Genomic DNA, 15,009 nt, shown 5'->3' with positions numbered 1-15,009 from the left:
AAGTTTCGATCTTGCGACAGAACCGGGATTTTGGGAGCTTTATTGGGTTTTGAATTTTTTTAAATTTTTTTTTTAAATTCTCCTTTCTCTCTGTGATTTAAACAAAAGCTCAAGAGCCGGAGAACAGCCCAGCCCCGGCCCGCTGTGTCCTCCCCGCTGCCGATGCCGCCCTCCCTTTCCTTTCACAGACACTCACGTTTCCTCCGTGGGTTATAAACTTTTGATGCCAGATCTCCGCAGCGCCTGCCCAGCTGCAGCTGAAAGTAGCGTCTCCAGCAGCCACACATCTGTGACCTTCATCTCGTGCTCCGCACCTTCTCTCCTCCTCTTCCTCCTCCTCCCCCCGGCCCTCCCGTCCTCCTCCCTCGCCCGAGGACAGCGGGACTCCCTCCGATGCCGCTCGGCAGGCTCAGCGCTCGCAGCCAGCCTTGCCGGGGGCTCTCCTGATCTCCGTGGAGCTCCGCAGCGCTCGCCCCGGTGGTTTTGCTCCCCCCCATCCCTCCTCTCCACCCACCCCTTCCCCCTTTTCGCCTTGTCGGGTGTGTTTTTTGCCTGTTGGAAAAGTCCCCGCTGCCCAGGATGGGGGTCGGTGGGTGCTTGGCCCTGCCCTGGAGGTGCCTGGTCGTCCTCTGTCTCAGGCTGCTCTTCCTTGTGCCCGCAGGAGTGCCCGTGCGCAGCGGAGATGCCACCTTCCCCAAAGCCATGGACAACGTGACAGTGCGGCAAGGGGAGAGCGCCACGCTCAGGTAGGAGCAGCTGCACGGGGGCTTGGGGGGTCGGGGGTGCTGCTTGCGGCTTTTGGGGGATGCTCCGTGCCCGCCGGGGCTGCCGGAGGGTCCTGGGACCAGCCGGAGACTTTGCGCGTGTCCCAGGGGCTTGTCCCTATCGTGGTGGCAGGGGACACTGCGTGTGGCAGCTTGTCCCCGTGGTGGTGGCAGGGGACACTCCGGGTGCTAGCTTGTCCCCGCCGTGGTGGGGTCACCCCGTGCGAGCGGTTTTGGAGGGACGGATGCGTTCGGTGCTTTTCGGGCTGCAGCTCCTGGGGGGGCTGCGGGTGCCAGACGAGGAGAGCACACAGGGGTTTAGGTGGCAGACAGTGAGTTAGTGCTGCCTGAAAATCCCAAAGTTGTGCCTGCGTGAGAGGGGAGGGGGGTCCGTGCTGCTGGCGCCGGTGCCAGCCCGCACTGCCAGCGGCTTTCCAGGGCTGCGCTGCCTCCGAGGTGTCGGTGTTTTCCTCGATCGCTTTATAGTCTCTGCACGAATCCGCTAATATCAAATCAATCTTTTACTCCAGGGGTGCATCTTATGAATTCTGATGGATGCTTTCCCTTACGTTGTTTGCTGTAGGAGAAACACAGGCGGCTGATATGCAGATGGGTCACTCCTGTGCCGCACAGCCCAGCCGAGCATCCCTTTCATTCCCTGAATGAGTTACAGGTGTACGCGGGGCTGTACCCAGGTAGCACCGCAGCTCTCCACAGGCATCGCGGCCAGAGGAGCAGCCCAGCCTTTATTTTGGAGGGCACTGAGGCTTTGGGTCGTGCTGTGCGTGCTTCGGGCAGCCCCGGGAGGAGCCGAGCCGGTTAATCCGGGAGCTGTGGGACTGGGGGAAGGAGCTCGGGGGTGGTGGGACGTGAGTGTGGAGCGAGAGAGCCCGGAGGAGTTTGTCTGCTTTGCCTGCACCAGCGAGCAGCGTGTGCCCCTCACCCGAGGCTCAATCAGACCTGGAGGGGCAGGGTCTCAGCAGCAGACAGCAGCTGCTCTGCCAGAGCCAGGCACGGGGATGGCACAAGCAGAGCCAGGCACGGGGATGGCACAAGCAGAGCCTGGCACGCTCCCCGTGAGCAGCAGAGCCAGCGCAGGGCTGAGGAACTGCTGCTGCTGCTTTGAGCAGAGTGAGCTGTGCTCACCTGGGCAGGTTTCCGTGCCTGAGGTGGGCTTTGCAGGGGAAGTGTTTGGTGGTTTTGGGAATCAGGCTCTGGCTGAGGCTCTGTGGGTTCCGTGCTGCGGAGGAAGGTGTTGGTTGCCTGTCTGCCCCTTCCCACCACGCTCAGTGCCTGACTGTGGGATGCTGTCCCTTTTCCTGCCCGCTGGGACACTCTTGTATCATCACCCCTCGTTCCTGGGGGCTGTGGCACAGCTGGGGAGCAGAGGGCTGTCTCCTTGTGCTTTTCGTAATTGAACTTCAATGATGATTAACCTGAGCTGTGTGAGCAAAGCAGTTTAAGAAGGACAGTCCCCCAGAGAGGTGCCTTTGGCCCTGGTGCTCTTTTCCTCGCTGTTGGAGCTTGTCTCTGCAGTGAAGTGTGGCTCTGGGGCTCTTGGAGGCGATGCTGGTGCTGCTCAGAGCAGGATGGGTGCCTGAGCCTGCTCCCTGGGGAGCCCCTGCACGTCCAGCCGAGCCTGCTGCCAGCAGAGGGCTGACTTGGATCTCCTTTTTTTCTTTTTTTTTTTAATTTCTAATCTTCCGTCCCCTTTTCTGTGCTGCTTGCAGGAGGGGATGTTTGTGAAGCAGCCCTGGAGTGGTGGGAGGTTTTAGACCTCCCATAAGAAACTCTGCATCTCCCAAGTGCTGACACTTAGGGCAAGCCCTTGTCCCAAAAGCACCTGAGTTTTATCCATTTCCCCCCTTGGCATCTGCTCCTACCCAGGTTCTCCAGGGCACCTTTTCCATGCTTTTACCCCCTCCCTTCTCCTCCTCCAGTCCAGCTTTCCCCTGCTGCAGGCAGCTTTCTGCCTCCAGCTCCCATTTGCTCCCAGTCTGCTCCATCTTTTCTTGCACTGCTGTTTCCCAGTGCTCCTTCCCTTCCCTCCTCTCCCTGCTTCCCTGCTGCTGCCCCTCTGCAGCCTCTGGGTGGCAAGCAGTTTTCCATCTTCCCTTGGGATCTGGAGATAGGCAGGGAATTGCACACATCAAGCCAAAGAGGTGGCATCAGTGGGGGGGTTGAAGGCAGGAGGACAAAGGTGGAGCATCTTGAGGATGTTTGTTTGCAGGCTGTGATTTCCTATGAAGAGCCAGGCAGGGAAAAGTGCCCTGGGAAGTCTTTCTGAGTGAGTGGTGTTATTGCTAAATGGTGTTTTCTTCTGTAGACACACAGGAGGAGGTGGTGGTGTCCTCTGCTGTCCTCCCTGCAAATGGCACTTTTCTTGGGGCTCAAACAAGGAGCTGGGCTTGGAAAAACTGAGAGCTGTAATTCCAGTGCGTAGCTCTTGCAGAATTAGCCCCAGGTCTGGATGGCCAGGTCCTCTCCCTCATCCTGGTGGTGAGATGGGCAGAGCCTGCAGATCTCCTTGGCTCCTGCAGGGTTGGTGGAAGCTCTTTGCTTTCCAAGATCAGCCCTTTAATCACCCCTTGCATTGCAAAAAGGAGCTGGGAGAGCAAGCAGACCTGTGTGAAAGCGGTGGAGGAAACCTGGAGGCTTTTCAGGCTGCTTGTGGGTTTCCTGTATTGGATTTTGGGCGATTCCATTTCCAGCTCTCCACCCTTTTTCCGAGGGAGGCTCAGCATAATCCTTGCAGAAACTCAGGCTCCATCTACAGGCAACTTGCAGGTCATCTTAGATCAGCAACAAATAATTTCCATTTTAAGCGGGGATTGTTGGTAATTCACTCCTTTTTATTGTAAGAACAAACAATTCCCATAATAGTCAGGCACCTTTCCTCTCCTGAGAACTAAAGGCAGTATGGAAATTATCTGTGTACTGTTAAAAATCAAACCAAACTGCCTCTTCCCTGATTCAGGAATATAAAGCTCGGGTGTTGAGATGGCAGGAGTAACTGATGTTACCCACCAATGTGGGACATGAAACAGAGCAAGGAGCACACTGGGAACCACCAGGGATGGTGGAGATGGTCACTTTTTAATGTCCCTGCTGGGATTTGATGGATTAAATTCCTTCTTTTGGGAAGAATGCCATTGAGTCTTGGCATTCTCCACATGCTGCTCTTAGATGCATGTCTTAGGGTTGCTGTGGGAGCATTGCTGGTAGGTCATGGTTGGCCAATCCCCATGGGTTGATCCTGTCTGGAGACTTTGGTTGGGTTTTATCCCTGTCGGAGATGGTCACTTTTTAATCTCCCAGCTGGGATTTGATGTGGAAACAAGGATTAAGTTCCTTCTTTTGGGAAGAATGCCATTGAGTCTTGGCATTCTCCACGTGCAGCACATCCTAGTGTTGCTGTGGGGGCATGGTTGGCCACTCCCAATGGCTTGATCCTGCCTGGAGACTTTGGTTGGGTTTTATCCCAGCTGCATCAGTGGTGGAAGCATCTCCATGAGGCCAGAGGGGAAACTGTGGCAAATATTCCCACGGTGTTAGAATGGGGGTGGAAATGATGGAAATGGGATCATCCCGCTGTGCCGCCAGCAAACCGACCTTTACAGCAGCCATCAGTACAGTTCATAAAGACATCAACCACCAGCTGCTCAAAATTTCAAGGCTTTATAGTTTTATCTGTATTTAAGAAATATTGTTGGGTTTTAGAGCGTGTTTTAGAGGTTGGAGGGATTAGCTGGGAGATGGGGTGTGCTGAGTTTTTTTTCCCTGGCTGTCACCGCAGGGACACCAGGACTTAAGGAGGCCCCTCTGTTGCTCTCAGCCTCAGTTTCCCCATCTCTAAAAGGATCCATCAGCAGTGGTTTATCAGTGATGATTAGAGGAATGGATACTCATAGGTGATGCTACAGCAGATATAGCTAGGCTTTTTTCCAAACTAAATAATACAGAGCTGCTTTATCTCTGTACATAAGGGCAAATTTTCAAGTCAAATCCCCTGGGCTTGTCTGCTTCTGGTGAACCCATGGCCTCTCCTCCTGCCTGTCCATGAAGGAGACCAAGAAGTCAGGCTAGCTTTGCTCATTGGCATCCCAGACTCTGTGCCTGGCTGTATTCTGTCAATTAGCTAGTGTGAGAACAATTCCAATTAAAAATAAAAAGCCCGAATAAAACATCATGAGATGCTGTTCTTCCATTTATTTTTGCAATTATGGTTTTAATTATTTCTGACAATGCTGCTTTGATTCTTCTTTTTTTTTTCTTTTGGTGTAATAACCTACCACAGTCTATTTTCCAGCACGCAGCAAGACCTCAGTAAAATACAACCAGCAGGAGCAGGAGGCAGGACCACAGTCTCCAGGCATAGGTCTGAGAAGTCAGGAAATCACATTTTTTGGCCTCTTTTTCAGTCAAACTGCTGATATTCTGTGTACCTACCTGTTAATGGGGGTTGTGACACTCACCTGTCGCCCTGCAACAGCAGCCACGGACCTGGCAGAGAAAAGAAGCGTTAATGCATCCACATCTCTGCTGTTAAATCCTTGCTGGGGAGCAGGAAGAGAGTCACTGCTCTTTGTGTGCAAATGCTAAAAGCGTGGGGATTAGCGCAGAGCAGATTAGTGAGGACTTGTTCCATTGCTGCCCCTTCCTTTCCCCCCCTCTCTCCTACCCAAAAACTTTTCTGGAGCAGCTAAATATATACCTGCCGTTTCCAAGGTAGTGCTCGCTGCATGGCGGAGCTGTAATTGGCGACTCAGGGAAATTACAGCCATGGATTCTGGCATTTGGATCCTCCTGGCTGGCATAATAATTTCTCCCTAGGTAGCTGGTATTTAACTTGTCTTATCTGCTCCTGATAGTTGTAATTACAGTGCCCGCTAATTTCACTGTAATATTGCAGCCACTGGAAGGGTGGTTGGAGAAAGGTCAGGGGGTTGCAGGAGGGCTCCTTCCTCCCCAGGCTGCTGCACCAGTGATGCTGCCAAAATGCAGATGCTGAACCCGTGGAGCTGGTACCCTGCATGTGCCCCTTCCCACCTTGGTGAGGCTGGAGGAGTCTCACAGCCCCTTCCACACTGTTGTCCTTGTTGGCATTAGTGAAGGATGTGCTGGAGGGAGCTTTGAGTCCTGGTGTCTTTTGCTGTGGGTTGAATATTGGTCTCCAGCTCATGTCAGAGCTGGCTGGTTTATGTGAGGTCACATCTTGGGTTGTGCAGTGAGAGGCTGGTTGTCACTGATGTTGGTTTGTCCTGGGCTGGTTGTCCCTGGAAGTGCTTGTCCCTGAGGTTGGTGTTCCTTGTGGTTCATTGTCCTTAAGGTTGGTTGTTCCTGAGACTGGTGTTCCCTGCAGTTTGTTGTCCCTGGGATTGGTTGTTCTGGGGTAATTGTCCCTGATGTTGGTTGTCCCTGATGCTGGTTGTCCCTGATGCTGGTGTTCCTTGTGGCTCGTTGTCCCTGTGGCTCGTTGTCCCTGAGGTTGGTGTTCCTTGTGGTTCATTGTCCCTGAGGCTGGTTGTCCCTGCAGCTGTTTGTCCCTGAGGTTGGTGTTCCCTGTGGCTTGTGTTCCCTGTGGTTCATTATCCCTGAGGCTGGTTATCCCTGCAATTGGTGGCCCCTTATGCTGTGTTCCCTGCAGTTGGTTGTCCCTGATGCTGGTTGTCCCAAGGTTGCTGTTCCCTGTCGTTCATTGTCCCTGAGTCTGGTGTTCCCTGCAGCTCGTTGTCCCCAGCACTGGTTGTCCCTCAAGAGCACAGTTCCCTTTGTTGTGCAAGAAGATTCAAGTTCGGCTTTGGGGAGATCCAGGGCTGGCTTTGGGGAATTCACCTTCAGCCAGCTTGAGCTGCTGTCTGTGCCAGCCCTTGTCCTGCTGAGCCAGCACCAGGCAGGTTTTGTGTGGGTGTAGGGCTGGGCTCAGTGTCAGAGCGCTGGGGAGTCCTGCTGACACAGGCTGGAACCACAGCACTGGGGGTTTGCTGCAGAAAATGCTGGTTTGGAGAGCACAGCGAGCTGGTGGGGCTCTGCAGAGGGAGGAGGGGACCCTCACTGTCACATCTCCCAGGGCCACGATTCAAACCCTGGGAAGATCCTCTTGTCTAGCAAAAAACCCACCCCCCCACGCTGAATTTTTAAGCTCCACTAGGCAGAAATATTTCCAAGTGGTGATATTTACCTCCCGGGGATGAGACTGAACTGTTGGTAATCCTGCACTATAGGGTACAGAGATCTTTTTGCAAGGATAATAAACTCCCTGGTAATAGCTGTCCTTCCCCTGGATCACGAACACTCCTCCAGGAGCTGAGGGCTTTGTTTCTGGAACAGGATTAGGTGTTAACGCTGCAGAACCAAACGGGAGCACAGTGGCTGTCTTTCACATTCCTGCTTTCCAAAGAGTTTCTCTGTTCCCCTGACTGTTCTCACAGTTTGCCTCCTCCTTGCATTCCTCAGCCCTAAACCACGGATGCTTTTTACAACAGCTGGACATATTGTTTTAAGTGATAATCTTTAGATACTGCAGCCTAGCAGACAGTTCATAAGAAATATCTGATTCAGTGACTATCACTTCTTCCTCTGTCCTTGTGAGCAGCCTTTGAGGGTTAGGATGTGCTGTTTTTTCTTCTTCTTTTTTTTTTTTTTTTAATGAGAAAAATAATTTCCCCACAGCCCCTGTCAACAATTTTTAGCCTGTAATGGGTTGTTTACTGCAGGTTGGATTTGATATGTAGGTCTTGTCTTTCCTGACAGAACCCTTCAAGGTCGGCTCTTCAGTGCAAAAACACTCACATTTTATATTTCTGTTTTCCCATGAATATTTCCCAAGATTTGCTTAAAATGAGTTGTTTCCATGACTATGCTCACTTGACGGACTTGTTCCTTGGGATACAAATGGGTCTCCAAGACTGTTTCTCTGTGGAGGGGGAGGATAATGAGAACAACATCTGTTGTGGTGTAAGCTGTAAATTTAAGATATTTTTTCTCATCCTGTAAAAGATCAGCAAATTGTGCTGATGCTGATGAGGTATTTTGTGCCATCTCCAGTGCTGATGGGTTCAGAGTGGGGACACTTGAGGACATGTCACACATCTTGCTTTTTCTTCTCTTGGTGTGCCAAGGCTTGTGTGTGGTGTCGCTTCCAGGCTGGAGCTGGAGAGGAGAGGAATGGGATCCAGAAAGGAGAAAGTGGAAAAAGAGAAAGAAAAGTTGGGAAGGGGGAAAGAAAAATGTCAGGTGGAAAAAGGGAGTGGGTAAAGGTAAAACCAGGGTGTTGCAAAGGGTGCACCAAAGAAAAATCCACGACTGGGAACTCTCAGTGTGTGTAGTTCAGCTTTGAGGGATGAGCTCCTAAATTAAAGCCCAGCAGGCAGCACAGAAATGTGGGGGGTGTGGCTTGAGCCAGTTGGTACCCAAGTTCCAATGGGATAGTGTATCCCTTCACTGGGTTTTTATATCTTCTCTCTGTGTGTGCATGTGTGTATATATATATTTATATAAAAATCTAACAAATTTCTAACCCATATAAATCCAATTACCCATGTTTTGCCTGCAGGGAGCGAGGGAGATTAATGTTTGGTATTTTGGCAGGAATGTAAAAAGAAATAGGTGGTAATAACAATGAAGGCTCATAAAAAGGAACCGATAGTCGTGTCTGTGCCCGGAACTCGGCTGTAATTCTCCTGGGGATTTGTCAGCACAGTGCCCCGCTCACATGGAGGGGCAGGAGAGAGCCAGGAGTGCTTCCTGGGCACTTGAGCATCCATCCTGCCAGTGAAGGTTCCATTGATGCGATAATAATAGAGGCTGATAAAGAGAAATGGTTTGTGCTCCCAGGGCACCTTCTTGTGACAGATCCTGCTCTGTGTTGGTGCTTGTAGGAGCCACAGGAGCGTGCTCCTCTTTATCCCTGTTTCATGGAAAGGCAAGTCCCAGGAAAGGAGGATGAACATGGAAGGAGAGGAGGGAGCTGAGCTCTTCTCCACCCTCTGTGATAAGTCCATGGTGGTGCTGGTTCCTGCAGGACTGCCTTGGAGTGACATGGCCTGGGGAGTTTCAGGCAGGAATTGGGAGTTGTGCTCTCATCAGGTTTTCTCCACTCAGAGTCCTTTCCTGCAGTGTGTCCTCCCTTCCCTCTCATAAACCCAGGTGCCTGAGATGCCTTTTCCTGCAGCTGTCGTTCATGGGACAGTAGCTTTGTTGGAGGATCAGGAGTCACTGCAAGCCTGTTCCCATCCCATCATGTCACTGCTTGGCCTTGTCCCCTTGTGCTCATGGCCTGTCCCCTGTGGTGCCCGCAGTCAAAGAGGCTGTTGTGGCAGAATGCTACTGAGTCACAGCTTTCTCTGCATGTTGCTCACTGGGTTTACTATGGGGGCATTGCTGGCAGGTCATGGTTGGCCATCCCAATGGGCTGATCCTGCCTGGAAACCTTGGCTGGGTTGTATCCCAGCTGCATCACAGGGGTGGAAGCATCTCCACTGAAGGGCTGCAGGTACTTGAGCAGAAGGTGCCTACCAGGAACCTCCACTCCCTCAGCATCAACACCTAGGAGCCAGTCACTCATCATCCTCTCCTGACACCCTCGCTCTGGTGTCTGGGTGACTTCCCTCTGCTGCTCTTGTCCCCTGCGTCGTGGGTGGCACCTGCGCTGCTCCGAGCTGTCACCCGTGGTCATGCATTAATCATGGCTCAGATATTGTGTCTCTACAGCAGGTTCTGCCTTCTCTGCAGGCTTTGCATCAGGCTCCTTGCTCTCCGTTTATTACCACCACCGGTTTTATAACCCACTTTATCAGATGACTTTTTTTTTTCCTTTCTTAAAGAGCATAACCCATGAGCAACTCATCATTTCCGAGAGAGGGAGAGTGCCGTTAGCGGCAGAGCAAGGGCTCCTTGCTCACACCTGGAATGAGGAGCCTGCTTTACCGTGGTGTTGCATTTAATTCAATCAAGGCAGTTAAAGCCAAGATTTAAAGTCCTTTGTGTGATCACAGGAGTTGCTCTGATGCGGCAGCAGGTAGAAGGAAAGATTGAGCCCATTTCTGAGGAGACTGGGAGTAAGTGTTGGCAGCAGCCAGGCCTGGGGCTGACTGCGGCAGCGGCCACGGTGGGAAGCTCTTTGCATTCACAGCGCGTCCCATCTCTGTCTCTGTCACCCTCCCTGCTCCTTCTCCTCATCCCCATATATTCCTTTAAGTAGAATTGATTCGTTTGCCTTTTTTTTTTTTTTTTTTTTAACTGGGGGGAGGGCTGTTTTTAATTAATATTCTTAACTGTATGATAATTGCACTGACTGGTCCCATCGCTGTCTGAGTCACCCTCTCCTCCCTTGTTCTTGCGGGAAGGCTCTTTGGACTTAATTAAAGTTAGGGATCCAGGGCTAGTGGGAACAGCAGGAGTCTTGCAGGGTTTTTGATGAAATGATTGCTGTGGGGGAAGTGGCTATTTCCTACCCAGAGCCGTAGATTGTGATGCTGAGACAGAGTTACGACCGTCTGGTTTGGCCACCTGCTTTTACACGGGCTGCTGCATTCTCATCCTGCATTCCCCACCCTGTGCCCACAAATCCCTCCTGGACACATCAGCCCTTGTTTTGGAGTGAGAGGAGCTCAATTTCACAGTGTTTTCTCTGCTTGGACATATCCCCTCCTTGTGGGAGTGTGTCTTGCAGCAACCCTGTCTGAGCTCCCCATGGCTGACACTGGTGTTGCAGGTCATGGTGGGGAATTTTGGAGGGAAAATAGAAAAGCTGCATGGACTCAGCAGACCTTTTTCATCTTTGGTTTCAGCGCTGGTTCTTGCAGACAGCGCTGCCACCAGAGCTCAAATGCAGCCCAAGCAAGAGCTTAACAAGCTCCGAGAGCTGTCCAGAAAGTTATCCTGACACCAAGTGACAGACTCTCAATTGATATCCTCTGGAGACTTTAAACTCACTTCTGCGAGGTTTCCAAAGCTGGTTTTGTCTCATACCTGAAGAATCCTTTATCTGCTACGACGCCTCCCCTGCCTTGTCTCATTGCTCTTGACGTTTCTTTGTTGCCTGCTGCAGCTCGGGTAAACTCCACTACAAAACTATTTAAGAGAGGTTTCTCTCAGCCTTTGCTCAGCTCTCTTGCTGGAGTTCTGGTATAAATCACCTGGGCTGATGCTGTTCCTGCTTGGCTCTGCAGGGAAGTGGCTGGAGTGATGTCAGGACTTGCTGCTGCTCATCCCAAAGGGCAGGGAATGCTCCAGACCCCTGGGGAAGGGCAAATTTAGTGGTTGGCGTAGAAAAGTGAGAGAAGCTATTGTAGGAGATTGCTCATCTTCCATCCTGGCAATGCTTTGGAGCAAACAAGCAAAATTATTTGTGATCAGCTAGAATGGACAAGAAACTCCACCACAGCCAGCAGAGGTTTGTCAAGGAGAAATTGTGTCAGACAAATGGAATCTGATCTGTACCATGGAGTAAGGAGCCTGGTGGGCAGGGGGGCAGCAGGAGGTGCCTCAGATGGTGGCCCAGGCAAGGCTGGAGCTGCTGCCTGTGAGCCAGTGGGAAGCCTGGGGTGGGAATCACTGTCTGGGATGGCTGTAAGGAAGCAGGCTGGGAGTTCTTCTTCTGGTGCTTCTCTGCTTCTGAGACCCAGCCCAGTCTAAAATCCATTCCCAATTGCTAGGAAAAGCCACCTTTGCAGTAGTTTCAGGCTGCAGCCGGCTGATAACATCCTGCTGGGTGGCACAGAGAGCTTGGGGAGCTGGCTTTATGTCCTGAATCTGTCTGTGCAGGAGTGTTCCTGTTCATGGCATCATTGTGCTGCAGGACTGGCGTTTTGGGATGCCACCAAGGACTCTGGAGGTTTCTGAAGTAGAGATGTGCAGTTGCTGATGTCTTGCTCTAGATCCCATGCTGTGGTGCCCCAAGTAGGAATGCCCATGATGGAGTGTATTGATTTTCCTTCCATGCAAGGGGGTTTTCCAGCCCTCTGCAGGATGGGTGCTGGCCTCATCCTGCTGCCATCTGCTGCCTTTTTCTGCGCTGTTCTCAAGCAGCAGCACTTTTCCCCTTCTCCTTGCTGTGGGAGTCATGCTCCAGCACCCATCACAGAGCCAGCCATCTCTGGACCCCTTCCCCAGTCATGTCAGTCCCACTGTGTACAAAACAAGCTTTTAAGAGGCAGCTGGGGCCTGCCCAGACTCTATAACTGAGGCTGGACACTCTCAGGGGTGCAGTTGAGGCATTTTCCTTGATTTTGCTTTTATTGCCTGGTAAATCAGTGACGGGGCCAGCCTGTCTGCAGGAAGCAGCTCTGTGTACTGAAAGGTGTTCTCCCTGCTACATCTCTCTTCTAGCCCACCTCCCCAGGCTGGGATTCATCCAGAGTGGCCAAAACTAGACAGTCCTGGGCCTTGGCTCCCTCTGGGGAGAAACCCTGACAGAATCCTGTGCTTTGTCCTGCGATTGCTGAGCTTGCAGTGGTTTTCAAGACTGATGCTGCACTTAGCAGGGTGCTGCCAAACCCATGGAGTCCAGCAGGTTATTTTCCTTCAGAAGCCATTTATCTTTTCCCTTTTAGATGCTGGGCTTCTGTCTCTCATCTCTGGTTTTATCTCTCAGGTGGGAAGGAGCTCAGTCTTCCCAACCCTCCCAAATCTCTGGTGCTGGGCACGGGATCAGACCCCGTCCTGGCGGGGAGAGGCAGCTCTGGGGAGCAGGTACCAGAGAAAGGGGATATCAGGGTTCTATTGATTTATTTCCCATTATTATTTAAGGAAGTTTGCTCTAAACTTTAGCTTCTTGTGCGTGTCTTACAGTTGGATGAGGCTGCCCTGTGGGCTGGTGGGAATACAGAAGGTTTTGGGCTGGGGTTTGAAACAGAAAGTTTTATTCCAGCAGTGAATTGACAACTTGTCTTACTTTTTGGGTGGGGGGTGCATGGATTGAGATGCAAAATGTCAGATAGGAGGTTTAGGAGTGCCTTGGGCTCTGCCACCACCTCTTGCTTGACCTCTCTGCACCTGAGGCTCTGAATTTCCTGACTTCTTGCTCCTTTGAGAGACTCTAAACCTTGCATGCTGCCAAACATTTTGGACACTCCCACCCAAAAGTTTCCCACAGTAACAACACTCTTTCTCATTAAACACTAACTTAATAGAATGGGAGAATGCTGCGTGATGGATATTAAACTTTAACAACTGTGTATATCTATTACCTTGCTGCTAAATCTTTATATGCCTTAAATAATCAATTGATATTTAATTAGCATACAGTACTATTACTGCCTTCCTAAATCTATAATGATAAACCAAGTTACAAGTTATTGGACGTTAATTACTATCTGATGATTAGAAACAGCAAGACATTTCCCAGTCTCATCCCAGATATAATCCAGCGTGTCCATGCTCACTGCTGAGCCAAGCCACGCTCCCCGTCTCTTAATAATCAATGGCTGTTCAACATGCAATATTTGTCTAATTAGCACTAAATTAAATCCTCATTGACAACACTTCAGGGTAAGAGATCTGCATCGAATATGATGGATTAGACACGGAAGGGCTGTTATTGTAAGCAGGAGATGTGTGTGTCACTTGCTTTGCTTGTCATGGCTGGCACATGGCTCCCTGTGACTGTCAGCCTGCTCCTGGGGGGACGGTGATGGAGCGGTGCCTGGATGTTGGATTGACAGTGCTGGAGACCCTGGGTCTGTCTTTAATCGAGCTGCAGACATGAGCAGCTCTTCCCAGCACCCTCCTCTGCTTCCAGCCTGCTCTCACCCATGGATGTACAAATGCCTCCATCAGCAGGGTGGGTTTGTGTGGGATGTGACGGGGCTTTCTCTGCTGGCAGAGGGCACACGTTTCTTCTGCATTTTGTGCTTTGTGCAAACTTTTTGGGGAGTCCTTGTAGCCTCTGTTTGAGCAATGAGGGTCAGGGAGAGCAGCGATTTCCAGAACGGTTTGGATTGGAAGGGACTTTAAAGCTCATTTCATATCCCATGGGCAGGGACACCTTACACTATTCCAGTTTGCTCCAGCCTGGCCTTGGACACATCCAGGGATGGGACATCCCCAACACAAGGTGTTTGCTCCCAGCAGGGACACTGGGGGGATTTGGAGGGGTGTGGGGGTGAGAGCAATCCCGAACCCTGGCGTTGCAGGGAGGAGTTCCCCCGGGAGCTGCTGTCTCGCACACGGTTTGTCAGCATCCATGGAAGCTGTTTTGCGAGAGCAGCGGGAAGGATTGCACAGCCGCCGGCTCCTTGCGAGACTCAGCCTGTCCTTCACACTCAGCGTGGATGTAATTAACTGTGCTGATGGGATGTTATGCCAACAGCAAAGCAGAAAACACCAGAAAATGAGTCAGGAGCGATAGCGGGGCTGCTCAGCGCGGGGAGGCGGGAAGCGGCAGCCAGGCGTGCTCTGGGCTCGTGTCCTGCCACACGGCAGGAGTGGGACCACCCTCCTGCAGGAGGGCAAGGGCTGCCTCTGGAGAGGAGCAGTGGGTCACAGAGAGCCTCCGCCAGCATCTGCCATGGCTTTGCTGTGGGGAGATGCAGTCCCTGGGAGGTGTTTCTCTCCCTGGATGTGTAACTTCAGCTCTCAGTTCCCTCCTTTCAATCCTTTGCAAGGAATCACTCTTCTTGCTGTGTCAGGGATGTTTCTCAGCACTGGTTCTCCTGTCTTGTTGGGGAAGATAAAAAAGGAAAGCCTTATCAATATGATTGTCTGGCAAAAGATTTTGAGAATATGGAAACTATAAGTGAGATTGAAATGAAAGCAAGCTTTGAGATACCTCAGTCACTGAACAACTGGAAAACAATGGTGTGGCTGGCTGAAGGTGATCCCCTTTTGATGGAACAACACCCTCTGCTTGCAGACAGGCCCAAGGGTCAGAGCAGACCCTACAGCTTGGCAGAAGGGGCCCAAAGAGGAGTTTTTAGGGTTTAAAATGTAACACAGTGTGGTAATGTAATGATTCTTATGGGCTGTATGTAAATAGGATTTGTATGTTGTACTAGATTGGTAGGTGAGAATTAGAATATCCAACACAGAAGATGATTTATTGTATTGTAACAGGAACCTCACTCTCTTACCCTTTTACTCTCTCACCCTCTCATCCTCTCTCCCCCTCTCTTCTCTCAGTGCTGCTCTGAGCTGTGGCTGGCAGCTCCCAGCAGGGCCCTGCACCCAGGCCCTTTGCAATAAACCCCAAATTCCAAGCCCTGGCTGCAGAGATCTCTCATCTCCATCCATCCCACCCCCTGAC

The 15,009-nt window shown here is 51.4% G+C and overlaps 1 protein-coding gene across 1 annotated transcript in view; it reads left to right on the top strand.

Moving 5' to 3' along the window:
- The first annotated feature begins 579 nt into the window (after positions 1–579).
- The window catches only part of LOC131567421 (opioid-binding protein/cell adhesion molecule homolog), a 107,480-nt gene continuing 93,050 nt past the window's right edge, over positions 580–15,009 (top strand). The window contains exon 1 of the mRNA XM_058819027.1: positions 580–746. Coding sequence (XP_058675010.1) covers positions 580–746 — 167 coding nt within the window. The remainder of the gene's footprint in view (positions 747–15,009) is intronic.

The sequence above is a fragment of the Ammospiza caudacuta genome, chromosome 23 (assembly GCF_027887145.1).
Source record: "Ammospiza caudacuta isolate bAmmCau1 chromosome 23, bAmmCau1.pri, whole genome shotgun sequence".
Taxonomy (NCBI): domain Eukaryota; kingdom Metazoa; phylum Chordata; class Aves; order Passeriformes; family Passerellidae; genus Ammospiza; species Ammospiza caudacuta.
Note: the sequence above shows the minus strand (reverse complement) of the source record. Positions and strands in the feature narration are given on the sequence as shown.